The sequence below is a fragment of the Acinonyx jubatus genome, chromosome B2 (assembly GCF_027475565.1).
Source record: "Acinonyx jubatus isolate Ajub_Pintada_27869175 chromosome B2, VMU_Ajub_asm_v1.0, whole genome shotgun sequence".
NCBI lineage: Eukaryota > Metazoa > Chordata > Mammalia > Carnivora > Felidae > Acinonyx > Acinonyx jubatus.
The window spans coordinates 12448010-12475932 of NC_069385.1; the positions used below are offsets into that span (position 1 = coordinate 12448010).

Here is a 27923-nt window from a genome sequence, read left to right on the forward strand (position 1 = left end):
GAGACCAAAGACATGGGGGGTGAATCAGAAGTTACCCAGCCTAGAACAGCACCTCGCACGCAGGAGATTCGTTGTTACTCTTAATCACCATCACTTCAAACTCATCATTCCTTTTAATTACTTTGGCATTTTTCCCCAGTGTTAATGCCTCTCTTTTTAGCCCAATATAAATAAACAGAGATGAAAGGAGAGAAAGGAAGTTCAGAAACCACGGTCATAGTTTACACTAAAACGTAAACATAAATTTTAAAAAATGAGGTCCAAGATCCCGGGGCAAACTAAGCAAGAATGGACAGGGGTTCCCTGACAGGGGGTCCTAGGCTCACCGAAGTCAGACACACTGCCGGTCTTCGTGAGCTGCACGTCATAAACGCTTAGGGGAAAGATTTCTATTTCATCATAAACCTACAAAAGGAAAACAACAAAATCAGAAAATTTAATGTCACGGTGTCTTGGAAACTTACTTCGATGATTTTCAAACTAGATGTCAAATTCAAACGAAGACCCGCCCCCGCCGCCCCCCCCCCCCCACCCAACCACATACTTCTAAAATCAAGAGGCCATGGATGGGGCTCAAAGTTCCCTTTCTAAATGCACACCACTTGCCTGCTCTTGCATACATTCGTATGGCGCAGGGACACAGTCCTCGACGTTTTCGTCTACTAATCTTCGAAGCTGCAGGCCATAGTGGCTGGGTTCCAGCTGCCGCATCTGTGAAGAAAATGACAGCTACTCAGATTCTGCGTGTTCTTTCTAAACTCATCATGGTTCATTCAAAATCAAAGTGGAAATCCCTGAAGGAGATACTGTATGTGGCTTGTGGAGTTTAAACCCATATATAAGAGTTCAAATTTAAATGTGCAAAAAAAGAAAGGCGGCACAGATCATTATTTTTAAGAATGTTTTGTCTAAAGGGGCACCTGGGTGGCTCAGTCAGTTAAGGGTCTAACTTTGGCTCAGGTACGATCTCACGGTTCATGGGTTCGAACCCCTTGTCGGGACCTGTGCTGACAGCTCAGAGCCTGGACCTGGTTCGGATTCTGTGTCTTCCTCTCTCTCTGCCCCTCCCCCACTCACACTCTGTCTCTTTCTCTCTCAAAAATAAACAAACCGTAAAAAAAAAATTTTTTTTAATAAAGGGGTTTTCTCTAAATGACACTGCTTGTCACTAAAGGCATGAGATGTACTTTTAAGAAGTTATGGTAGTATACACCTGATAGAGCTTACCATCTCAGCAAATACTACCCTTTTATACACTGGTTTCACCTAGCTTGAAGTTGTTTCTCATTACTAATTTGCGAAATGTGAACAGTCACAGAATTAGGATTGCGTACTCCAAAATTTTTTCAAAAGGAAAAGGGTATATGCACGCCCTCATTTGTTCGTTCAGGAGTTGATCCCAGGCCTATGTAACTGGATCTAATTGACCCACTACTGCTTCTGGCATCCCCTAGCATTTAGAAGACTATGAACCTCATAACTGACATTGTGGGTATAAAGCAATATCGTGGGCTGTCTGAATAAAAACCTTACATGACAGAGCGAAAGGAAATTTTCATAAGAATGCAAGCTACATATATAAATGGTATCCTAAGGCTGAAGTCAAAGCAAGAAAATTAAAAGATAAATAAATTAAAGATCATCCACACCTACTGTGTACCTGGTAAAGAGTTACCAAAGTCTACATGTTTTTTCTCACCATGTATTTGATGGCATTTTTTTCTCTGAAAAGTTAAAAATAGCTCAGCTCTGCTACGCCACCTGGTGGATTAAAAACATCTGCTCTGACGTGGAGTCTTATCTCAGAAGGTTTTTTAAGACTTGGCATAAATGTTCTTTTCGGAAGGAAAACCCAGTTTGAATAATGAGTGAAACATCATCTCATGACAATCTCCAGGCCGCAACTGTGAATGGCGTATCAAGTTACTTGTTCAGTCTGGAGAAACTCGGTAAAACTGTTTAGGATTAAATCAAACTACTTCCAAGTTTATGCCACTTTCTTCCAGAGCAGTGTCTCTAAGGAATTTCAATAACAACAGTCTTCAAAATTATTCTAGATGTTAAAAATTATTCTAATACGTCTCCATTTAATTCTAAAGGCATATACAAATTTCAGTAAAACAGCTCAGGTTCTCTTCACGAAGGCAAGGGGCCATAACCTAACAACTCATTCTGCTAAAAGACGGAAGAGGAGAATGCGAATTAAGTTAATAAACAGGACTATTAATAAGCATGTTGATTAACAGATGTTAATCTTTCGGCATAGGAGGGCAACGTTAACGATTATTTCTACAGAGATGCAGTTCTGCAGCCAAACCCATTACCTTGCACGCCAAAGTCAAAATATCTTCTACTCTATGTTCTGGCTTGATCGTTACAGTAACTCCTTGATTATCCTGAAAATGGACATACGTCTGGACTTCCCATGTGTTGTCTCGGGGAACACCATCAGCTGTCGAACCGTATATATGCAGCAGTTCATCAACCTGTTTTCAGACACCACAAGGAAATATAGACAGCTGTGATAAACAAAGGACGGACACTACTAAAAAATGTCCCTCGGATTCATGGTGTATTTTATAGAAAGCCCTGCCACAGTTCTTGCATGTCTGGCTTCTCCTAAACCTCTGGGACAGACAAGCCCGCTGTCTCTTCAATCACTGGACCCACAAAAACTGAAGCCCGGGAAGGCTGACTGGAAGACCATGGATTCCTCATCCGGTGTCCTAGCCACGTGCCATCTGCCACTCAGCCCAAGTTAGAACACGACACTGTGGCTACAAGCGTGCTTGGCATCCACGCTCGCGGGTCTGGAACTGCCTGTTGACAAGGGCCCTGTGAAATCTGCATTCCTGACCCAGTGAATTTCAACACGGTCTTGTTTATGGCCACTGATGCCTGCCCACAATTTAACCTGAACTGCACTTAATCCAAGCATGTTTCTCTTCTCTCTTATTTCTACTTGCTTTTTTCAAATCAGTCTCTAATCCTGGAGACATTTTTTTTTCTTTCTTTCACTTATTTCACATGTAGACACTTAAAAAGCATCATCTCCAAACATACCACCTTTAAAAGGAAGCTTTTCCCCAAGATATTTACTTCCCTAGACCCCATTATCATGGTAATTTGATAACCTCATGCTAACATGATTTATAAACAAAAACGGTTAACATTTATTAAGCAACTCGGAAATGTTGTCCTCTGGTTAGGTTCTTACACTAGCCTGGTAGAAAAGACTTGGGGATTAGAAATAAAAAAACCTGATGTTCAAGTTACACACTCTACCGTTTAATTAATAGTAGGACAGGACATTCACGTACTGAGCCTTGTCTCCTATTCTGTAAAAGGGGATATTAATAATATAATTACTTAAGTTCATTAATACACATTTTGCAAGCAAAAAATATAGATGTGAAAGTACCTGATGCACTAGAAAATGTTACATATAGATTCAATACAATCACATTATTATATCCTACCTATCATACATTAAAGTTATCATCAATGGATGACTTTACTTTGAATGTCATGCATTAAAAAAAAAAAAAAACCCTCAGAGCAAAAATTCCTCCAACGCAGGATTAAAAAAGTAGAATAGGTACGTTAAAGATTTCAAAAGAACAGGTTTAAGAAAAGCAAAGGAAGAATCAAGTTGTCTGTGTTGCCTTTTGGAAAATGTGGTATTCTTCTTTACAGTGATGTTTCTAGATCTGTCATTTTCTGGGAAGATGATCATAGCCCAGAATGAGTATCCACCTCACATGCCAAACCAAAAGAGAAAAAGAGAGGAACAGATAGATGCCTGCAGCCAAGGAGCAGGAAACCAGCACGGACCCGCTTTCCCCTGAAGGATCCTATCTCATACAGATGGCTTGTCCTTCTCTGATTCAACCTCCGGATACTTTGTCTCTGGGGAGTGATTTCAGCCAGGTGCATCAGCAATGAGCAGGTACCGCCTTAAAGGTACAGACCTCACCTCTCAAACCACGCTTGCTCGGAAGCAAAGTAAAAGCCCAGCAGAGGTCACTGTGGAGTAAGAAACCACACAAGAAGCCAGGCCAAGAGGAAGGAAGTCCAGTACTCCTGCAAAGCAATTTAATCCTGCACTTTGAGAGCAGAACAAGAAAAATGTAACTGAAGATCGACAGGTGGGGGGGGGGGGGGGAGGCACACGAGAAATGCAAACTCACAACTTTCCTGCCCTCCTGTCCCCATCCTTCACTGTCCATCACAGAGCACCTGCCTTACACGGGGCCAGATGGAATAAGCTTTTTGGTTTTTTTAAGTAGGCTCCACACACAACATGAGGCTTGAACTCACGCCTCTGAGATCGAGGGTCACGTGATGCTCTACTGAATGAGCCAGCCAGGCGCCCCTGGATGGAATCAGCTTTTCACATGCTATCAGTTCGCTCACTACTAACACCCCTCTATGCATTGTCCTGACCCTCTGTGGAACAGCTGAGGAAAACGAGGCTCAGCAAAGTCTAGAAACTTGCCCAAGCCCAAGCTCACACGGTGAGCTGGGATGGTTGGTACTATGGGGGTCTGAAACCTGGAAACCTGGCTGCAGTCTGTGCTCACGACCACTGCACTACAGAAATATCAACCTGGCAGTTACCTCCCCACGAAATGGACACACAACCTTTCTGGATTCTTTTCTGTTATTCCACCCCCACACACTACTGTTCTAACTGGACAAAATGGCTCACCTGACACTCCCAGCACCCTCTTGCCTCCAGAACCTTATTCATTTTCATTTCCTTTGCCTGCTTTATCTTCCCATAGCTTCAGGGCTGAACCCCATACATCCCTCAGCCTTATTTCAACTGCTACCCCCTCCACCACTAATGAAGTCTCTCCTGCTCCCTTCCCTCGCACCCCTAATTCTACTCAATTAAAGGAGTCTACTGTCAGGGCTCCTGGGTGGCTCGGTTGGTTAAATGCCCAACTCTTGATATGGTTCAGGTCATGATCTCATGATTCACGAGTTCAAGCCCCACACTGGGCTCTCTGATGACAGTGTAGAGCCTGCCTGAGATTCATTCTCTCTCTCTCTCTCTCCGCCCCCCCCCAAAATAAATAAATAAACTTTAAAACTAAATAAATAGGGGCACCTCGGTGGCTCAGTCAGTTAAGCATCTGACTTTGGTCCAGGTCATGATCTCACAGTTCATGGGTTCGAGCCCCATATCGAGGTCTGTGCTGGCAGCTCAGAGCCTGGAGCCTGTGCTTACCTCTCTCTCAGCCCCTCCTCTGCTTGTATTCTCTGTCTCTCAAAAATAAATAAATGTTAAAATTAACTAATTCATTAATTAATTTTTAAAAATGAGTCTACGGTCTCTATATCCCTGTTGTAGCAGTCAGCTATGCCCAGCTAACCGGACAGTCATTTTCAGGCCACTCTCACATCCCCAAGCAGAGAGCAGAGGCTGTCTTTCCAACTCTGAGTCTCCCTTGACCCTTGACACAGTACATTCTGCATCCACCACTTATCCAGCACATGGGTACGGAATTGGATGCAACTAGAAATTCACAGTCATACATAGGCTTGAAAGGTGAAAGCTGCCCTATTTATACAGTGTCAAGATTTATACACTCAATCTTCCCAAGTTTCAAGAAAAGAAATAGGAGATTATTGAAGGGGAAGAAGTCCTGGACCAGAGAAAGGCTGCAGGTAAAGGCCAAAGTGGAAGGAAGGACAGACTATTCACATTCTATTCAATTAAACAAGGCTTTGTGCCTACAGCTGCTCCATGGAATCCTTTCCCGAGTCTCACCACTGACCTAAGATTGAGTAAATTATGGAAGAGATGATGCCTATCAAAGCCAAGGCTCTGGAAGATTCCTAGCCTCTCAGGAGATCCTGCACTGAAAATTCAAATGCAATTTTGTCCTGTGCATAACACACAACCTCAAACATGCAGTTAAAGAAAGGTAAAAATCTGGTTATTCCAAAGAAATATCAGGAATATGGAGCTGATTAGTGAATTAGAATGAGAAAAAAAGAAAAGGCTAGGTGTTTACAGACCTCCTACGTTGTCGTGAGCTTTGCCCACTTGGAGTGAAAACTAAACTGATTCCCTCAAGGGTCAGTGCTATCCATCCATGCTGAGAATATATATACATGGCTTTACTTTCAATAAGCCAGATAAAATATTCTCCCGTATTCTTTTTCCTAAGACGAACAGAGAATCTTGAAAGCAAGCAAACAAACTAAGCCATCTGGAAAGCTCTGTTGCCAGACTATCCTTTGCAGAGGCACTGTGCATCTTTGAACCACTCATCCAGAAGCCCATGGTCAGCTTCTCCACCAAGGCTGTGCACCCGCAACCTGCCTCCTCCCCCAGCTCTCCCCACAATCCTCCCCACTAAAAACTAGTTCCCAATTAGCCCGCTCAAGGTTTCCCGTTCCTGGAGAAGATGAACATAGCAAAATTATAACAGACAATCAATCCGGTCAAATCCCAGCGTTGGGGTAGGCTGCTTATCTAATGTCTCTGGGCTTCCGTTTCTTCACATTTAAAGGGGGGCTAAAACCTTCCAGCTTCATGGGGAGGTCAGGAGATTGGTGTGAGGAATGGCGTTTGAAGGCACATAAACTATAAAGGGCTGGTACAATGCAAGGGCACTGTTCTGAAATTCAGTCGGGACTGCAGAATCACATCCTAGTAGCCTTAACCACCAAAATTCGACAATGGCCGCTGTCAAGAACTGCCTGAGAACCATCCTTTGTTTCAAAACCCTGGGGAGCTACCGGGGCCCAGACCACCGTGTGGTCAGCTCTGGCCATCCACGAGATGATGGGATCATCATCACTGAACCACAGGCATGGCCACTACAGACCCACTAGCTAAGGTCTGCCTTCCTTGGAGGCGACTTCTACAGAAGCGTTTATTATTACTATTCCATTAATGGTCCTGAAAGCACATGTCAAATTACTTATGCTCAGTGTGCCTCAAGGAGAGAAAATTGAAACTCCGCATGTTCTCACAGCAGATGCTTTTGGATCAAATGGCTTGTAATTACTACTTGGATCACTGAAGGGAAGTGAGTAGCAAAATCACAATCTGGCTGTCACAAATGGGCCCTCTACCACAGTTGCTGATAAAAGGAAAGTCTATTAGCAAGTGAGATGAGGAGAAAACACAAAAGGAGTTACATGCTCTTGGTTTTCTTAATAACAGTAAAATGTCATGGAGGAGAAAAGTGTTTATCTCCTTCTTGGGCCGATGCCCAAACATCAGTTGATCTGAAAGGCAAACAAAGACCTATCTATCTGTACACGTATGTAGGTTGTGGAGGGTTCCACACTCCTAACTCTATTTCAACAGACTACTAGGTTATGTTCAGGAGTAAGTGGGTTTCATTCACATTTTCCATTTAAGAAACCAACATTACTAACGTTGGAGCTAATGACTCATGTGACAGTACTTCATTCACTCGCAGCCACAGAAAGTTGGGATGCCCCAAGCCAATTTTCCAAGACAGACAGCCAAGGCCTCCGGGCTCCACTATTTCTGCAGTGAAGCTGCTGGGGTAGCTGTGGGCCAGAGCCCCAGTAGGGGATTTGTTGTCACTATCTCCATAACAAACACCTCCCTTCGAACACTGCTTGCGACTCATTATTGCTCATCAGAAAGTACTCTATGAAAAGCTTTCATTTTGGGCTCGCCAAAATGTCCTTTCAAAAATGCTCAAATAAGACTGGCTTTACTCCAAACTTAACAGATTTTGAATCAGGATGACTCAGTGTTGGGACTGTTACAGGATGCACCAATTAGACAGGAATATTTAAAAATGCCTGTGACCCCTCCCTACCAAGGCTCAGGAGAGGCTGCCTTTCTGTGCCGCTCACGGACATGATACACTGACTATATGCAAATAGATGTGCAACTTGTAAATACTCTCCAAGAATGATTAGCAGAGGAAAACTAGTGAAATATTATTCAACTAGCTATAGGCAGAATTTTAAGTCCCAGAGACACAAAACACAAATATCTCTAATTCCACCGGCAACTCAATTTAAACCTAATTATCTGAGTACTGTCGCACAGAAATGATAAATACACCATTAAAGTAGCCGTAGAAGTCAAAAGAATTTTTTCAGTGTCCCTATGCCAGAGGCAAATTTTAGTGAAAATAGGAATAAATGTTTAAGCTCATATGCTTTAAAAAAACAGACTGAATATTTGCCTCTCATCCAGGATAGCACTGGTGAGACCTAGCAATTAAATCGCAAGAAGATCATTTGGTAATTTGAGCCCAATTTAAATAAGCACTAAGCTTAATTCTGACCATCAATAGCTTTTTTAGCAAAATTTCTTGTTTTTTTTTAATGTTTATTTATTTTTGAAAGACAGAGACAGAGCATGAGTGGGGGAGGGGCAGACAAAGAGAGAGAGAGACAGAATCCGAAGCAGGCTCCAGGCTCTGAGCTGTCAGCACAGAGCCCCATACAGGGTCCAAACCCATGAACCGTGAGATCATGACCTGAGCCAACCGGATGTTTAAGAACTAACCCCTCCCCCAGGCTCCCCAGCAAAATTTATTTTCAAAGTCTGACATAAGTTCCGTTAATAAAAAATGCTTTGGTGATATAATTTCTTAACTTCTAAAGAACTTTAAATTGTTATTTAATGAGGGAAGAGATACAACCTTAATATTATGGTTTTTGTATTGCAGATCAAACACTTCTCAACTATTATTAAAGGACTACATCTAATACAGACAAAAGGCAGGGGCACCTAGGTGGCTCAGTCGGTTGAGCGTCCAAATATTGATTTTGGCTCAGGTCATGATCCCGGGGTTTTGGGAATGAACCCCTCACTAGGCTCCGCACTGTGCATAGAGCCTGCTGTGGATTCATATTCTCTCTCTCTCTCTCTCTCTCTCTCTCTCTCCCTCTGCCTCTTTCCTCAACTCGCACTCTCTAATAATAAAAATAAAAAATTCTCTAATAGAGGAAAGGAAAATTCATTAAGCGATACTATATCCTTAGCAGGGTGCTACAGACAAAGAATATCTATATAACCATTAAATATAAACTATACAGAGCAAGGGTCCCTATTACTAGCCTCCCCAGGAGACATGGCTGGGTCGTATCACTAAGGGTTAAAGGTAGTAAGAAACAAGGAGACACAGGTGTCTCCCGCTTTTCCACAGTTCACAATGTGCTACTTTGCTTTCATGCAAGACCTACATGTGTACCTGTTACAGCTAACTGAAAGAAATCTATAGATTTTCACTTTGATGAAATCAGGTGAAAAGCAAAAATGTGTTCAGTGTCTGTTTTGCAAGAAGCCATTATAGAGACAGGACGCACACCCCACAAGCAAGAGCGGCACCACCAGCCTCCTTCCCTGGGAGCTACACTCAGCACCTGAGCATTGAACGGTCTCGTGTCTGGGAGCATCTGAGCTCTGAGCTCTACCTCCGTTTATTTTGCGCATCCTTTAGCAAGATGTGCCCAAAGGTATCTGAAAAGCCTAAGAGGTTATTTTTGAGGTCTGGGAATGCTCAAAATTTTTTCCATATAAATTAATCGTGTCTGCCTCTTTGCTTTAGGACACTTCCACTTTCAAAAGGTTTCACAGGAATCCCCTACTTTCAATCAGTGGGGAAACCTGTAATGGCGATACAATTTTTTTTAATCAAGTGAAAAAAAAGGATGGTGACTCCTTCTGGATTTTGAAATAGGCTGTACATGGGTATAGAAGTAAAGGGACAGGGAATGGAAGTTGTTTACTGACGCTTGTTTATAGAAGTCTGACGTTTTGATGACGCGATTTATAAAAAGGAAGATTTGGATTTGGCATCCTTGTGGCCCCACGGCTGGTCAGATCTAGCGAAAGGAGAGCACTGGGAACAGAGAGAAACAACCCAGCGACACGGCCCCTGGCACCGGCCATTCCCTCTCACACCACCCCCTCTTGCAGCCCCTGACCTCTGAGAATGGGAGGTCAAGGGGAAAGGGGTTTTGGGCGGACATTTTCTGTCCCATTTGAGGACACCTCAGGCAGAGCAGCCCGCTGGGAGCAGGGTCAACAATAACAACAGCATACTCAACAGCCCTGGGGCCCACAGTGGGAACCGAACTCACACGAAGGCAGAAGAGGGAGTTGTCTGTGTTGTATAATTGAGAATCACCAGAAAGCACCTCTCTTACCCCTCCCCTCAGGACCCATCAACAGTGTAACACTCAACCATTTCTCGGTTTTGTCTAGTCGAATTGTCAATTGACTGAATGATCCCAATTAAGTGATTGAAATAACACTTCCTACTTCTGCAAAAGCGTATTAAAATTGTCCAAGCCTGTTAAAATCAGGTTTCAGCCTCAACAAATAGTTTAGAGGTTCACTGGACATAAAACCCAACATGAAATGATCTGGTGAAGATGACAGAGCAATCATTCCGTAACACAAAACACAGCTTTAAGGGGAAGGTATGAATTTGAAAACAAAAACAAAAACAAAAACAAAAAAAAAAAAAACAAAGAAAAAACATACACTCACCCAGACAACCTTTACCCTACTCCACGATTCCATTCAGAAACGGTTCTGAGCAACCGTTCAGTCGAGCCATTCTGGAGACTAGAAATGACCCTTTGCTCTCCACTGAGGGCACCTGGTGAGCCACAGCATGGAAGTACTATCTGTGAAGATCTCTGACAACCGTGAGGGGCAAATGCGATTTTGGATTCACTACACTCTCAAACAAGGTAAGTATTGCTGAGCAATCAGGATGCATAAGTGAAAGTCGCTATTTTGATTTTAGTCTAGCCATGCCATTTTCAAGAGAGGTTCTCCATGAATTTAGAGATCTTCAAAATTACTTGGCACTCTGAGAATATTTCTTATTTACCCACTAGAGACCATCTGAATACTAAATTTATTTTCAACAGATTCACATAAAGATTCTGGACCAGCACTGCCCGCTAACCTTAGCATTTGCATCATCAATGTAAAACAAGATGGCTGCCCCCTACAGGCACATTTCCCTCACGGGAGTTACAGAGTTTTGAGATGGCAGAATTCCAGAAAATCCTTAACTGCTACTTGGTTCAAATATCTGATGGACAGGAAAAGGCCGGAGGGGGGGGGGGGGCGGGGGGGAGACAAATGAAATGGCGCTGCAACGTTCATTTGGCAGCTACCCCTTTTCAGTATTTAAAATTTTAAGTTCCATAATATTTACAGGATTTTCACATCAGAATTTATACTAAGTGTTAACTGTGCTACATTTAAAGTTTTAACTTTAACGTTGTCTTTTTTTTCTTTTTACTTCCCATACGGTTATATATTTCACTTTTCTATAATGTCATATATTATTCAAGTAATCCTGAATCTTCTTGATGTTGTTTTTAACCAAGCAGTACACATTTCTGAAGATGTGAAACAGAGCTCAAAGCTGAGATCACAAAACCACCATGATCAAGCTTGTAACTATGTTCCGAATGTGCACAGAAAAAAAACTGTGAAGAAATACAGCTAAATATTAAAAGTGGTTGTGTTTGGAGGTGGGTGGCTCAGTTGGTTGAACACCTATCCAACTGTTGATTTCAGCTCAGGTCACGATCCCAGGATCATGAGATAAAGCCCTGCATAGATAGGGCTCTGTGCTGAGCATGGAGCCTGTTTGAGATTTTCTCTCTCTCTCTCAAATCAAAAAAAATTAAAAGAGATAAATAAAAGGGGTTGTATTTCGGTAGAGGAACAAGGAACAATTTATTTTCTAATTTTTGTCTTCTAGATTTTGTAGTAAAATAATAAACATTAAAGGACTGGCCATTTAAATGGATACCTACAGCACATCTATTTCATTCAGTTATATAAATAAAAACATCATAATTTCATACCTTTTTGAAATAAACATATTCAGGAGATGGGCTAAGTGGGTGCCCTAAGAAGGGCACTTGTGACGAGCACTGGGTGTTATATGTAAGTGAGGAATCACTGAATCGTACTCCTAAAACCAGTACTGACTGCACTGTATGTTAACTAAAATTTAAATATTAAAATAAATTTTAAAAAGTAAATAAGTAAATAAATAAAACATGTTTAAATGCTTTTTTCTCAAGAAATCTTACATTAAGAACATTTACTGCGTATGATGGAGTAAAGACCATATTATGCTCATAAATAGTTAGTTACATGTCAACATTTAAGAAAAATAAGCAAGTTATCAAGCTATTTATCATCATTACATAGAATGGACTGTCTTGGGGAGCCTGGGTGGCTCAGTCGGTTGAGCGTCCGACTTCAGCTCAGGTCATGATCTCACAGTTCATGGGTTTGAGCCCCATGTCAGGCTCTGTGCTGACAGCTCAGAGCTAAGGACCCTTGGCTCTGTGTCTCCTTCTCTCTCTGCCCCTCCCCTACTCACACTGTCTCTCTCTCTTAAAAATGAATAAACGTTAAAAAAAAAAACAAACCAGAATTGACTGTCTTGACTAAAGCCAAAATTTGACTCAAATAACATTATTTAAACTTCACAGAAGTTCAATTCAAAAATTAAGCCCAGCATTAACCAATGGTCTACTGTTGAACTACCATCGATAACAAAGAAATATTTTTCCCTTGATAACCAACACAAGAGAACTCTGCAATTAAAGAACAAGTCGAACCACAAACTTTAAATGTGACACTCTTTCCATCATACAGGAGTATATAAAGATTGTATGGGAGTATGTAAAACAGAGGCCATGTGACAGAAGGTTCATGTGTCTCCGCCCCCTTAGGTCAACCTAACCACCCCCAACCCCCTCCTCCTTTATTGTTTCAGGGCTGTGAACAGGTCAAAGGAGTGGGTTCTATGGGTTATTTATGCAATTCGCAAAACTAGGATACACAATCAAATATCCATAGAACATTATAAAGATGTTACCGGAAGCATATTCAGAATAACAACATGCTAAAAGTAAAAACAAAACTTTGTCAGCCTTAATCACATTGTTCCTTCTCATTGAAATGATCAGAATATCACAGGACGACTCATCTTTTCAATAGTCTTGGAAAAAATAATAATCCTAAAAACACATCAACCTGCAATATAAAATCCATCATCTTATACCATATTAACGTCATTAGGAAATGTTTCAGACAGGAATATTCAAAATGTTCTAAAAATCTTCACTGTACATGGGCCCCATTTCAGCAAGAGGGGCTCAGATTATTTTTAAAATATTAGAACAGGTGCCCTGCTTGGTCAATAAGCAGGCTGCAATAGCCCAATGCTGCAGACCTCTGGATCCAGGTAGGTCAAGGCCAGCCCTGGCCTGCGGGCGCTGTGCGAACAAGCGTGAGGAAGTGACCTCACCTCTGCAGGTCTCTGGCTACTTATCTATAAAATGGGATGACAGGGGCGCCTGGGTGGCGCAGTCGGTTAAGCGTGCGACTTCAGCCAGGTCACGATCTCGCGGTCCGTGAGTTCGAGCCCCGCGTCAGGCTCTGGGCTGATGGCTCAGAGCCTGGAGCCTGTTTCCGATTCTGTGTCTCCCTCTCTCTCTGCCCCTCCCCCGTTCATGCTCTGTCCCTCTCTATCCCAAAAATAAATAAACGTTGAAAAAAAAATTAAAAAAATAAAATAAAATGGGATGACAAAATGCCTACTTTGTATCATAAAGATGAAGTGAGAAAAGTGGCACAATCGATAGAATTTGGTTGCCGTTAGTCTATTATTAATTTCACGTGTTTGTTTCAATGGAAACTCTTATGCGGGGGAAAAAAATTCTAAAGGCAATGAAGAGTGTGAATCCTTTTCTGATTAGTGTTATTCTTGTGTTCCTGGCGCAGCAGGTGTGAGCAAGGCGAGAATACCTTTACAGAAGCGCCAAAAAGAGGTCGAGCCACTTGCGTGCTGTCATTTGGAAAAAGCCCGTGCTAACGGCTGCATTCCTTTGAGCCAACTTTTATCTCATTCCTAACGGATGGTGAACATTTATGATGTGCTGACTATCAAGGATTTTCCACTAAGTCTGCTGTCCCTCCCGTACCGAGGAACTCGCCTGAGTTACGGAAGGTCTTTTCTCCTTCCCTTTTCTTGCCAGCGTGTCCAGTCCTTTTAACGAAGAAAATATGCCCTTCTTGTTTCTTGCTCGCTGGGTCAGGGAGAGTGTTCTCTTCCGGAGAGCAGAGTCATCTCGAGAACATACCTAATTGAAAACACAGTTTAAAAAATCTTAAAATGTCATTATTTGGGGGACAGGACTCACCGTTGCCTGAACAGGAATAAACCTTGCTCGTTTAGCCTGTGTCCTGACCAGCACCGAAAGCTACCGCATGCCTCACATACCAGAAACGCATGCGCCCTTCAGATGCCTCTTATCTGGACAACACGAACCTAGTTACCGCTTCCAGATCTCTCCAGGGTGGGCAGCAGGTGGGCAAAATGATCTGCAGACCCCCAGGCGAGAGCCAGTACTCGCCACAGAAGCCAGCCACCCAGAGGCCATTTCAGAAAACCCAGAGAGGCTCCGCGAAGCGCAAACAAAATACGCTTCACTTAGTCCTTGAATTCTTCACACCCCTGTTGCTGTTCTTCAGGGTTTTCTACCTTCCTGACGGTACGAAGCCTACCAGACAGAAAGGCAGATGGAGATGCGAATATTTAATCACGGTCTACGAGTGGCTGGCTTCCTCGAAGAAACAGCGGAGAAGCCAGGGCTCTTGATAGCAGGATGCCTCCCGCCCTCCAGGCCCTCAGTGTCCGGCCCCGGGTGGCCCCTGGTCAGTTACTGGGTCAAGTCATAGGACAGCTGAACTGCAACCAGCTGGGAAAAGGTGAGCATCCACAAGTCTCCCCGAAAGCCACTGAAACAGCCTTTTCCGGGAGCTTACCAGAGCATGGAAAGAAGAAACGGACAAGATGCCCAACCTGCCAAGGGCCAGCTTGGAGGGGCGGCTGGCGGCAGCAAGGAGGCTCTTGGGGTTGGGCAGCTCCCCGCCTTGGAGGCTGGCCAGGTAGCAGCGCGTCCTGAACAGGTCCATGTGCAACTTTTCCAGATTCTGCTCCCACTGCTGGATCTGTTTTGGAAAGAATGGGGGTAACTTAAATTAAAATGAGAAGTTTTCGTGGATCCAAGTGAAAATAGGATGCCTTTCACAAACCGCCAAGGAAAAATTTGTTTCAGCAGGTGCCACACGGTTGAAATCAGCCTTCCCTGCTCACCCCATCTCAAGCCCTCCTGCCTAAACACGCCAGGTCTGACGGCGCTGTACCTCATCAGGAGGGCAAGAACAAAACAAAACCGGGGGTCCCAATACAAAACCACACATGCCGAGACAGCAAGACCCTTGTTGAACTCTGGCACCCTGACCCACGGCAACTTACGGCAGGAGGCACACCTGTAAGCTAGTTACTTCACTTTAATTTCCCTGCACATTTACAGCCTATGATCTTCAACCAGATTAATGGAATTGCACACAGACAGAGGCTGGATAATGGACACAGTGACTTTACACTGTTGTGCATTCTGAATAAACGACTCAACATAATAACAAACAAACGGGGGATGGGGGGCTCCTGGGTGACTCAGTCGGTTAAGCGTTGGACTTCGGCTCAAGTCGTGATCTCACTGTTCCCGAGTTCAAGCCCTGCATCAGGCTCTGTGCTGACAGCTCAGCCTGGAGCCTGCTTCGGATTCTGTGTCTCCCTCGCTCTCTGTCTCTCACACTCTGTCTCTCTCTCAAAAATAATAAAATAAACATTAAAAAAAAAAAAAAAAGAAAGCCAATGGACTTCAGGGATAAAGACAAAGAGAGCTTTTACTCCTATTTTAAATGTATAGAGAATAATCACCATCTATACATATAAGCAGCACCTGGGTGGCTCAGTTGGTTAAGCGTATGACTTCAGCTCAGGTCATTATCTCACGGTTTGTGAGTTTAATCCCCGTGTCGGGTTCTGTGCTGACAGCTCAGAGCCTGGAGCCTGTTTCGGATTCTGTGTCTCCCTCTCTCTCTGCCCCTCCCTGGCTCATGCTCACACTCTGTCTCTGTCAAAAATAAATAAACTTAAAAAAATTGTTTTTAAATATACATCTGAATAAATTAAAACACATCTAATTATTTACACAACTGAAATTTCTATGTGCTTCTTCAAAATTGAACTTATGAATTGGTAAAGAAACATATTCAAATTCGGGGGGGGGGCACTCCCCCTTCTTCCAAGGATCAGAACACATTTTGTTTGCGTATCACCTTTGAAAAAGGCTCTAGTCGCTCACCAACACCAGACTCAGCGGCAGAGCAGAAAGCTGGCCTTCCAACGGTGGCCAGAGCCATCGCCACATCCAGGAGAAGGTCTACAGCAAAGGCTTGTCATTAAGATTCACATGTCACTTCATTTGCAACAGCTGCCTCTCTAGTTTGGCCATGTTAGGCATCCAAGCAGATTTTAACTATTCACAGCAAACTTTCCTTTAAGGCCAATCCTTAATACCAGGTAAATGGTATTTTGCAAGATCTCCAACACTGAACACTATGCTCACTGCAGTCTCTCCGGAGAGAAAAGCAGTTACAAAGTCTGGCTTTTCTCCAGACTCCCTCCAAGTCCTCTGGATGGGTACCTCTGGAAGGTCACCGTATACCTTCTCTACATGAAAGAAACACAATGAGGGGCGCCTGAGCGGCTCAGTTGGTTAAGCGTCCGACTTCGGCTCAGGTCATGATCTCACCATTTGTGAGCTGGAGCCCCCCGTCAGGCTCTGTGCTGTCAGCTTGGAGCCTGGAGCCTGCTTCGGATTCTGTCTCCCTCTATCTGCCCTTCCCCCACTCATGCTCTTTCTCTCTCAAAAATAAAATAACCATTAAAAAAATTGTTTTAAAAAAGAAAGAAACACAATGGCTACAAGATTTAAAATAATTTGTTGATTCATCATGGTGTGTCAGCAAAACAACAAAGTCCCAGAGTATTCTGAAATTCTCAATCTCCATAGTGAATTTAACCTGTTTAAGCTTCTGCACATACTTGTTAGCGATGCGATAGCCTCCTGGGGTCAGCCTTTTATGAAAACCAGAATGATGTGTTGGCTTTTAAAAATGAACACGTCCAGGCCATATACCTGAAGAGTCTATTCATTAAGCGTGAAGCCCATTTCAAACTCCAACAATCCTGGTTCATAGCCTTAGTGAGGACCACAGCTCTAGACTAACAGGACAGTCCAAATTGAAACTGCAAATCTCTTCTTGAGCTTGCCACATGAGCGCATTCTAAATTCCAGAAGTAACAAAAAGGTATTATGCAACCATGAGCTACCAGCTACCAGAAGCTGTGAGGCACAGTGAAAACTATACTCCCAGTTCTGCCTCTCAAATATCTTCTCTAGCGGATTCCCGAAAATCCACAGTTACAGATGCATTCTTTTGTCTTCTAATAACATGTAGATGTTTCCAATTGGGTAGTCTATTAAAGCATATCCCTCATTTATACCTCCATGTGAAACCATTTATGAGGTCATCTCTAGAGGCTCTGTTGGGGGTGGAAGCATCAGAGGAAAGAAAACCAATGGGGCACTGGATACTCCAAGAAAAAGAAGCCCATGCCATCCACAGTGGATTAGCAAGACAAAAATAAGAAGTAAAATAAAATCTGGGTCTAGGTCAATCGTGAGAGATTAGGGAAGACGAAACTCCTATTTTCACTGAATTCTGCAGTTTGCCAACATTTGTTTTTGTTTTTAATGTATTTATGTGACTCCACACCAAAACGCTACTGGAAAGTGAAGACCACACCGGCTCAGTGATACCCAGGCAGTCTTAAAATCTTGTCAGAAACACTGTGATCAGTGTCAGCCTAGACGTTTCCACCCAAAATGCAGTTAAATTCATGAGAAGAAAATGGATTCAGAGGCTTACGTCGTTGGGAGACCCAGACAGCATGAAGATGGTCCCTAACATATGTGATGATGCTTCAAGAGAACTACTATCTCAGTCAATACTCTACATTGTAGAGGTCGTTTTAAAATTGAATTTCATAAAAAATGGAAATGAGAAGGGACTTGATGACTTCTCCATTTCAACAATGTTTCCCACGTTCATCCTGACTCAGCCTTTGAAATGGTTCATTCTGTGTCTGTCAACTTGACTGGGCCATGGGGTGTCCACAGTTATGGTCAAACGTTACCCTGGGTGTTTCCATGAGGGTGTTTTTGGGTGAGATTAACATTTAAATGGGTAGGCTGAGTAAAGCAGATGGCCTCCCCAATATGAGTGGGCCTCGTCCAATCAGGTGAAGGCTTGAATAAAGAACAGAAAGGCTGACCCTTCCCCAAGTAAGGGAGAATCCCTCCTGCCTGGTGACCTTCAAATTGGGATACTGGCTTCTTTCCTGCCTTTGGACTTGAACCATCAGCTCATCCTGGGTCTTGAGTCTGCCAACCTTCGAATGGGAAGGCCACCATCAGCCCACCAGGGTCTCCAGCTTGCCGATGCTGCAGATCATGGGACTTGCGTGCCTCCACAGTCACATGATCACGTTCGTTATAATAAATCTCTTTATACATATTCTTTCATACATCCCACTGGCTGTGTTCCTCTGGAGAACCCTGGCTGATACAGCCTTCAGCTCCATAGATTCCTGTAGCGGAGTCAGTCATCATTAGTCACATCTATTCCATATCTAAAGACAACATTTCTCTTGTTTGGAAGGCTGTGGTTCTTTTAAATGAGGATTTGTGGCTGGATAAGAAACAATGAAATATTCCATTTTTCTTTCCACGGACTCACCCAAGTTGTAGGAAAGGAATTGGGAGAATACCAGGTAAAAGTATCAGGAGGGCATGGATTCACATGCTCGGGTTACTTGGAGGGAAGGGGGAAGTAGATAGGCTGATCCACGAGTCCAAAACAGACCCTGTGACACTGAGAAAGTCCGCCGACTTAGGCATTGAGCTTGCAATTACCACACCCTCGTTTCTCAGCGGAGGAAACTGAAGCCCCAGAGGGAGGTGACTTGACCAGGGCCCCGTAATGAGCTAGCCCTTCCAGACCCGCAAAGGACCAGAGAAGATCCTGAGGTGAGCAGCATGTGTGGAGAAGCTACCATCAAGCACTTGCAAAGCAGCCCCTGAATCACAGGCCCTCCCACTCATAAGGCAGATGTCTGCGTGCCATTCAACACCCACTGTGGCAACTCTCCTGTAAATTTTCACCCAACTGTCGCCTTTATTTCTCCCCCAAATCCCCAGGCATTCCATGTGGAAGGGAGACTATCTACCCTCTCACTTGGGTGCCCCATTCGTACTGAACACTTTGCCTTCAGTCTCCTTCCAGGTTTGATGTGCAAGTTCAGCCCAAGTTTTAAGTGACGTTAACTAAAAAGATAAACACACTTTACAGTTACCCCTCAAAGATGAGACAAAGGAGGAGATAAAGATACGTTTTTTATAAGGCAGAGAAACAGAAGACAGTTTTGTAGCTATTGCAATGCTACCCTGGTAAATTTTAATCACCATCATCATTAACACAGTAATGTTATCTGACATCACATTTATTAGGGAATTTCTGGAGACTTTTTTTCTAACATTATCAAAAACTAAAATGCCCAAAATCAACTCCCTTAATCGTGGCTGTGTTTCCCTTTTCTAAATTCCTTAAACACTGATCATTGTCCCTAGACATTTCTTTATCTTTTAAAATAAATATCAGGACATGAAAATAAAAACTCAAATTCTATGCAGATTGAGCTTTTATTTCTTCTAACATCCTGCACAAAACAGAAAAATGGCATGAAGAAAACTCACTCTAAGGAATTAACTTCCACTGCAAAAGAAAAAATCACAAAGAACAACATTAAGGAAGAAAACCCCCACTTAAGCACTGTCACAAAAGCAGTACAAAAGTTTCCTCCTTAATATTGCTAATATAGCTATATTTATTTAATGAGCTCAGAAAGATTATGGTCTGCTGTAGAAAGTGGGAGGGGAGGAGAGGAAGCCTCATGCTAAAAATAACAGATGAATAAGTGATACATAAAAACGATGACAAACACATTCCTGCCACACCCAATACCCCTAGAAAAATATTTTCTACCATTCAGTCATTTGATCACAGCAGTTGGTCATTTGTCCATTACAAGGTCTGTCCTCAAAGATCATTAGTCTTTCCTTCTTGGTAGAGCAAGTTGAAATATTTTCCAAGCACTACAACCTAACCTTCTCAGGAGAATCCTGCCAGCGACAGAGACTGCACTGGAGTTAACTAGTGGGTGGAACACCCAGCTAAGGCTTAGAGAATCTGTTTTGTTTTGTTTTCCTTTGAGAGAGAATTCACACGTCATAAAATTCACTCCAATTTATAATGGATACACTTCCTATCAAACCGAGCCAAAAAATTCAACTTATGGAAATCATTTAAAATCTAATTTCAATTTTCTATAAAACCACGGATCACATGATTAATCAGCAAGCAAAACACAATCTGATTCACAAAAGTCTTATCGGGAGGCAACAGAGCCCAGTGGCTAGTAGTTGGGAGTAGTTTGTAGTCAAATCCCAGCTCCACCACTCACTGGCTGTGTGATGTTAGAAAACTGACTTAACCTCTCTCAGGGTGTGTTCACTCATCCATCCAACAGGTGATATGTACAACTTTACCTCATGGAGTTACGGTGAAATCATACATGATCGTGGCCTGAGGTAAGAGCCCTGGTAAATAAACTCATGGGCCCTGAGGACCGGGAGTGAGGCCAAAGAGAGGATATGTTAGCTGGGAATGAAAAAGGGAAGGCCTGAGGGAAGGAAGGCCAGAGCTGGCGTCAAGGAGCGGGGGCGGGGCCCACACAAAGAAGAGCCCAGTGTACCACAGTGAAGAGGACAGAAGACACAGGTACACTCACACACCACCTGGCGCTTTGTTCGAAGGATACAGAGATGGAAAAGTTACAGATCCTTCAGGAGCTCATCTTTCAGACTAAGAGCAACCTCATGCACAAGGCGATAATTATAAAATAATGTGATGAGAGCAATAAGAGACCCCGAAATTATGGCAGATAAAAGAGGTCCCTGCTGGAGTGAATGGGAAGGAAGTCAAGGGAAGCCTCCTGATAAAAGTAATCCCTACACCCTTCATCACAGATGAGAAGGGGTGAGCCCAATGACAGGGGGCGGGGCAGGGGACAGGGCGTGTCTGTACATAGATGTGTGGCCCATATGGGTCTTCTCTGCCTGAGGGGGGGTGGGGAAAGGGAGGGGTGGAACCTACAGGAAGTCTGGCACTGCTAGGAGAGGTTATCAGGGGCTTCATCTTATAAGGAGTAGAAGCCAGGAAGGATTTTTAAACCTGGCAATCACATGATCAGATCTGCTTTACAGATGCAAACACTCTGGCCTGGTATAGAAGAGGCATCTGAGGAAGGGCAAAAGTGACGGCCTCTGCCGCGGTACAGGGAAGGAAGAAGACATTCCTACCTGCCCCTCCAGCTCTCACCTGCACACCGTGTGCCTGAAAACTCAAATTGCCGCGGTGTCCCGGGTGGTTGCAAAGCACTCTGCCTCTGTTCCTGCTGACTCTTGGCCTGGCATTCCCTTCTCCATTCCTCTCCTGATTAACTAACTCCTCACTCTTCAAGAAGCAATGCAGGCACCCCTCCTCCAGGAAGTCTTCCATGACTACACAGGAGGCTAACCTTCCCATTTGTCTTCCACAACAGTCTGGAATATCATTTGCCCTGGATTCATTAAATTATGTTGAAATTATATGCTTAACTGTCTGGCACCCTGCCAGGCTGAGAGCCCCTGAGGGCAAAGACAGCATCTTCCTTGAATCCCCGGGCTGTGCACATTTGCCTGGCCCAGGTACGCACTTAATATTCACTGAACTCAAGTGAAAGCCCAGAACCTCCATAATCTGGCCTTATCTCCTCAAATCCCTTTCGCCAATACCTCGCTCACCAATGTTTTATTCCCCAAATGGCTTCCCACAAGCACACACCCATATCATATTTTCCTCAAGGCCTTGCTTACTTTGCCCCCGCCCCCACCAACTCAGTTTCCAACTGCCTAGATTCAATCCGTCCTCTTTACCATTTCGGAACTTTGAGTAAATATTTAAAAGAAGTCCCCGTTTCACAAAGCCCAGAGCAGACAGGAGCCCGGCGACCAGCCTGCAGCCCCCACCACATCTCCCGCCCTATTCTGACATTCTGACTGCCTTCCCCCTACTGCACCCCCCCCCCCCATGCCCGGGGCCTCATTAACCAGGGGAAGTGAGGAACACACGGAGGGCATCAGGATGCAGGGAAGCCACCTGGGGGGAAGCCAAGATCCACGAAGGGTGGTGAGGTTTTGTCCCTGTCTGTTTGTTTAAAATAATAAATGGAAAGGAAAATAAAGTACCAACTGGACTTAATTTATAACTCTTCCTCCCTCAGAACTTCAAAAGGCATCCAACGTGTAGACGGCTGCACGGGCCGCTCCACATTGGATAGGCTCGAATGAAAGCTGCATCATCCCGCCCCACACAATCTCAGAAAGGCCCTGGGACCAGCCCACGTGATGGTCTCTTTCAAGCAGAGCACGTTACCACCCAGCACTATGAAGATCAGCCGTTATTATCGTAATCGCGTCGTTTTATCTTTCTAGTTGGATAGCGTGTACACAGTGATCTCCACCCAAGCACATCAAAGAAAATCCGTTTCCGGAGACTTTACTGTGCATGATGTAACGTACCCCGTAAATTCTGCTATTATTAGGCTATAAATGACCATATCTGAGGTTCTGGGGGGGTCTCTGGGGGAAAGCGCTACATAGATAAAATATTTTCTTTGACGTAAAATAAAACATAGTGGCGTGGAGATTTTTAAGCGGTAAGTAGACAAAGCACTACTGCTCTTTTAAAGAAGCTTTTAAAAGGGAGTTTAGAGAAAAGTATACAGTTATGGGGTATTTGGGAGGTCGTGTTCTTATTGGTCTGGATTTGAAAACATCTTTGCCTTCGTAGCTTCACGTAACATTCTCTAGTCAAAGACCATCTCATAAAACTAATCCTAAACATGTGCTTGTTAGCTGCCTTGACTTTTCATATTCTTTGCGTCTGCAAGTAAAGACCTAAGAGCTCTCTTTACAACCATCTGGCAAACGAGCTAAGGACAGTGAGCGTAGCAAATATAATTCGTGGTACCCACCGCAAAGACCTCTGGGAAAACAGGACTCAAGTACAACCTTAAAAACTGCCGATATGGTGAGGAGAGTATTTTCAGGTGGAATTTCTAAAGATCAATCCCAACTGTTTACCAAAAATTCACAAGTGCAACAGGAGAAGGGAACTGTGTATACGGCGGGGGGGGGGGGGGGGGGGGGGGGGCGGTGAGGGTAGGACAAACCGAAATGAAAAAATTAGTAGGATCAGGACAGTGTGCTTCAAATAACTAATGTAATGATTCTGATAAAGAATGCATAATGTGCCACAAGTAAGAATTAAAAGAGCTTCTCTTCAGCCAACCAAACCATCAAAGACCCTTGGGTCTGTATAGGGTTTTATGTGAATGTAACTCCCCTCCCAGGGATATCATAAATTAATCATTGGTCAGCTATAAAAGACACTTAATGAAACTGCATTAGGGCATAAAATTACATTTACTGAGAATGTGTATTTTTTTTTTTTAAAGTTTGCTTGGATTTCCTAGGGCCACTAGAAAAGGAAAAGGGAAGGAAAAGGGGGGCAGTCCAAGAGCCTCTGAATGTTGCCCAATTTCCCTTCTCGCCATCGACCCAAACATTTGACATTACATAAGGACCTAAAGACTCCAAGGTGGACATCCCTTTATAGGACTAAAGTATGGCTTCAAAGGTAAATTTTAGAGAGCCAACAGAAGTTAAAACCACATTTTCCCCCATATAATCAGCCCGAGACTGTTTTATCGGGGCGCCCCAAACACTCTGAGACACCTGAATCCAGGAGTTCCACCTCTGAGGACAGACAGACACCTGTGGCTCCTGGATCCTGGAAATTCAGGACCACACGTGAGATGTGGCACAGGAAAAACCGGAAGAACCATTGCTCCTTCTTCGAAAGCTTTGTGATTTGTCAGGTAACCCTGACCAAGGCTCACATCCCTACACGCCACAGAGACTGAAAGCTGGGAGATCGGGACCTGCCTCTGCATCTGAACTCTTCCCAGACTGAGCAGAGGAGGCTGCTGCTCAATCCGAAGCAGGCAGAGGGCAGAGAACACGGGGTGAGCTCCTGGGGGTCCTACTTCCTCCTGTGGCTGTGTTCCTGCCAAGCTCCCGAACACCTGCCACCTCTCTCCATTCTCTGCTGGCAGCTTCAACTTTTTTTTCACTTCCTTGTTAACTGGTAGTCTGTAGTTTGCTGGCAGGTCCTCTTTAGATAAATGGCGTATTCCGTTTGAGGAAGAGTTCAGGAGTATCGGATATGCTGAGACACTACAGAATGATAGAAATTCTGTACTCCGAAATCCATTTTCCATATAGATCGTTAAGCTTCTATGGTGTCACCTTGCATCAGGCCCTGGTAACTGCACATCCAGTGCTGTCCCACCAACTAACAGACTTCCCTATGTCATCTGTCCTCCAAATCTGATTAATCTTCTAAAGATACGACGTTCAGCCTGCACTTAGGAAGACGGAGATGCTATAACTTTCATGGACACGTGTCTAAGCGCTCAGGGTGCATGCACAAAGGAAAACATATTAAAAAGCTGCTTCTCCTCCTACAAAATGCAAACAGCATAGAAACTAGCTGTTTAATTATGATACGAATGTGGAACTAGACCGGAGAAACCATCGTCCTTTAGCATCTTATCTGTTGGCAACATACATGTTTTTTTTGGGGGGGGGGATCCACGGACACGGCAATAGCTGTATGACGCCAAACCAAACTTTCTGAAGCTACCCTCTGTGTCAGAATCCTATCTAATTGTCTAGTGGTTTCATTATAGAAACCTTGGTCTGAAAGTGACAACATACGAGACGATCGGCGAGGCACGAAGAAGCCGTTCAAGATTATGAAAGAAGATCTGGCCACAAAACGTTCCGCTGTATGTATAACCACCACCAAATGTTGTAAAGTCTACCGACATCACCGATGTCACAAAAGTGCTGCCACTGAGTACTTGAAATGAGAAGCCACAGAAACTATCTCCCCCGGAGGTGTAAGAAACATCACCACCATCAGTTTGCATTCGAACTCAGATTTTCGCTGAGTGACATGAGCAATGAGAGAAAACGCGTAAATAAATACTACCTGGTTTTCGATGGCTTTCCTGTTCTTTGGGTCGCTCACCACGGACAGCTGTAACTCTGCCATCTTTCTCATTTTGCTGTCCATGTCTATCTTCTGAACAAGGTTTTTGGTCTGGTTCTTCAGCAGGCGAACTGTGTCCTCTTTTCCGTGTTTCTTTGCAAAAAGGGATGCGCAAGCTGAATGTATGGCAGTGACCCAGTTTTCCAGATCTGTCTGGCTAGTGGCCTAAACACGGGGGGGAGGGGGGGGGTGAAAAAAAAAAAACCTATTTGGAATTGTTTTACCACAAAGCGTTCTCCAAAGCAGGAGGCTGGGCTTTGATGTGTAAAACCCAAGAAGTACCTTCACTTCATAAAAATGGTTTAATTTCAAAAACAGACCCAACCACTCAGCTCAGATTTGCAGACTTCCTGGACTCGGGAGGGTCTGAGAGAATGCCCAGAGCACAGCAGAAATAATCGTGCAGCCCCAGATCCGACAGGAAGACTAACCACAAACAAGCTGTAGGCCAAGAGCAGAGGAGTAATCACACCAGGGCACATCCACTCAGCTCAGGGTCCTTACACTATGCTGTTCTCTAAATGGGAATTTATCTTCATAATTTTAATACAGTGAGAAAACATGAGAGCTTAAAAGGTTAAAGTCTGAAACATGGACATGAAATTTCATCTACAGTATGAACTCTGTTATGAAATCTATAAAAGAATATTGGGGGGATGCGCACAACATTAAAATAGTTGTCCTGGAGCACGGGAAGTATACAGAATGGTTCTTCTTTCTCTGCTCTTCAGTTAACTTTAGACACAATGACTACATGCAATTTCCATGTAAGAAAAATATCTTAGAAATAAAACAAGTCTGGATAAAGCAGCATGGGCAAAGATTAGGATTCTAAGCAGGCCGAAAAGCCCTTTCCATTCCCTTGATGTCCAGAAATAACCACACAGATTCAAGCTATGGATGGATCCCCCAATTAGCTCAGGGATCATACAACAGGACCTACTGGGCAAATTTCTTAGGACTACAGATATTTTGTCTGAATCACAAAATACTCATTTCACACTTGCCCCTAAGATCTCTGTGTGAGTTTAATCCAATGTTCTTACCCTCCCTACAGTTCAGATTAACAGCAATTCGTTACTTGGCCTTAAAGCATTGTAGAAAGTCTCAGTAACCTGTGTTAAGAGAAGGAAAATCCAACTTCAGGCCCTGAATCTTTTAAGGCGGGGATAGCAATAAGGCCAGAAGCCCTATGAGTTTACCCGGTACCAGCCACAGGAAATCCTTTGCAGGGAATTCTAGATTGCCCAAGTCAGCTGAGAGAACACTATGTTGTTCTGCAGGGCTCCGGAACCAGCATCATCAAGACACCTGAACCTAGGACCCAGCAGGTCCTTCCGTGAACCTTTCTGACCAGATACAATCTGCAGCCCCAATTGGGTCTTCAGGCAGGACTGGTTAGACTGGGGAGCACTTGAGAAGCACATTTCTCTTCCTTCACTTCTACCTCTTTTGAGTTAATTGGTAATAACAACAGCACTCGGGGTGAGGATTCCTTTAGCACTTAACACACGCAATTCTTCATCTTCAAAGCAATCCTCTAAGCCACTGTCCCCCTACTGGTTGTGGGCTCCGAAGCTCAAAGCAGTTCAGTAAGCACTCTGTCTACGGTGACCCGACCCACAGCAGCAGGAGCTCCCACCGAAGCCTGACACCAATACTGATGGCTCAGCATCACCACACTCTTCAACTTCGCACTTGCTAGGAAACTGCTAAGAGCTGTAACAGCAGAGACCTTGCATCTTAACATCCCAAGCCCACTTCCACTGGAAAATGAGACTTCCCAGCATTTGTCTCTAAGGTTTTCCTGAAAAGCTGCTTCTTTTACTCCTGCTGGGATTCTTGGTAAAAGTCTAAAGCCATATTCTGTAGGCCTCTCTGAAAAGCCTCCACTCTGGGAATTTCAGACCTTGCACCATTAGATCACGAGCTACTCCAGGATGGGGAATCACGATTTTTCTCTCTTCAGAGCCTCACGATCCTCCTGTGGGCCCCAGCTCAGCACCCGCAGGGCATCCCGAGGCAGGCCTGCTCTAGGAATTACTGGATGTGCCCCGGCCCCGTATCACCGGACAGTGAGCAGAGGCCAAGCTCTAGCTTGCTTAAGCCCCAACCCAAAGCCTAACTGCGCTTTTCCTCTACTTCACTGCTGAGCTGTGCCTCTTCATTCTGCTCCTTTCTATCCTCATAGTACACAAGCCCTCGTCTCAAACCCCCACTGAGAAAGCTCGGCAGTACCTGGAAAAGGTAGACATCTCCAAAGGAGTTGCTGAGGCAGAACACGTTCTCCTTCTTGGGATGCTCTGGGACGGACTGCACTATGCTGTCTTCCGCAAACAGGGCACACCGAGGGGCGCTACTCTGGTCCGTGCAATTCTTCCCATACGTCTCGTAGAATAGCAGCGTGCATCCTAGGAGAGAGAAGCAAAAGAACATCTGTGCCACTGTCCTGACGATCCAGGAAAGCATGGAGAAGCTAGGGGATACATCTAAAAGAGAAAAGAAAATGGGAAGAGACAACCACGTAATACAAAAGGAAACCGTGGCATCCAAAGTATGCCTTGTTGTACTAGCAGAACTCAAGTGAAAACGACATGTTTTTGTAAACATGGTATCAGTGATAACAATACCAAGCACTTATTACTGCTTACTCTGTGTC

At 44.0% G+C, this 27923-nt stretch overlaps 1 protein-coding gene across 9 annotated transcripts in view; it reads right to left on the bottom strand.

Moving 5' to 3' along the window:
- Window positions 1-27923, bottom strand: part of TIAM2 (TIAM Rac1 associated GEF 2) — a 246893-nt gene that overhangs the window by 67388 nt on the left and 151582 nt on the right. For 8 of the 9 annotated variants that reach the window (XM_053222048.1, XM_053222050.1, XM_053222049.1 and 5 more), the window contains 7 exons: window positions 27503-27675; window positions 25205-25429; window positions 14837-15022; window positions 13993-14151; window positions 2325-2486; window positions 607-711; window positions 327-405 (listed from right to left, as the gene is read on the bottom strand). In XM_053222048.1, the coding sequence (XP_053078023.1) occupies window positions 327-405; window positions 607-711; window positions 2325-2486; window positions 13993-14151; window positions 14837-15022; window positions 25205-25429; window positions 27503-27675 (1089 nt within the window). The remainder of the gene's footprint in view (window positions 1-326; window positions 406-606; window positions 712-2324; window positions 2487-13992; window positions 14152-14836; window positions 15023-25204; window positions 25430-27502; window positions 27676-27923) is intronic. The other variant, XM_053222054.1, reaches the window with a different exon arrangement.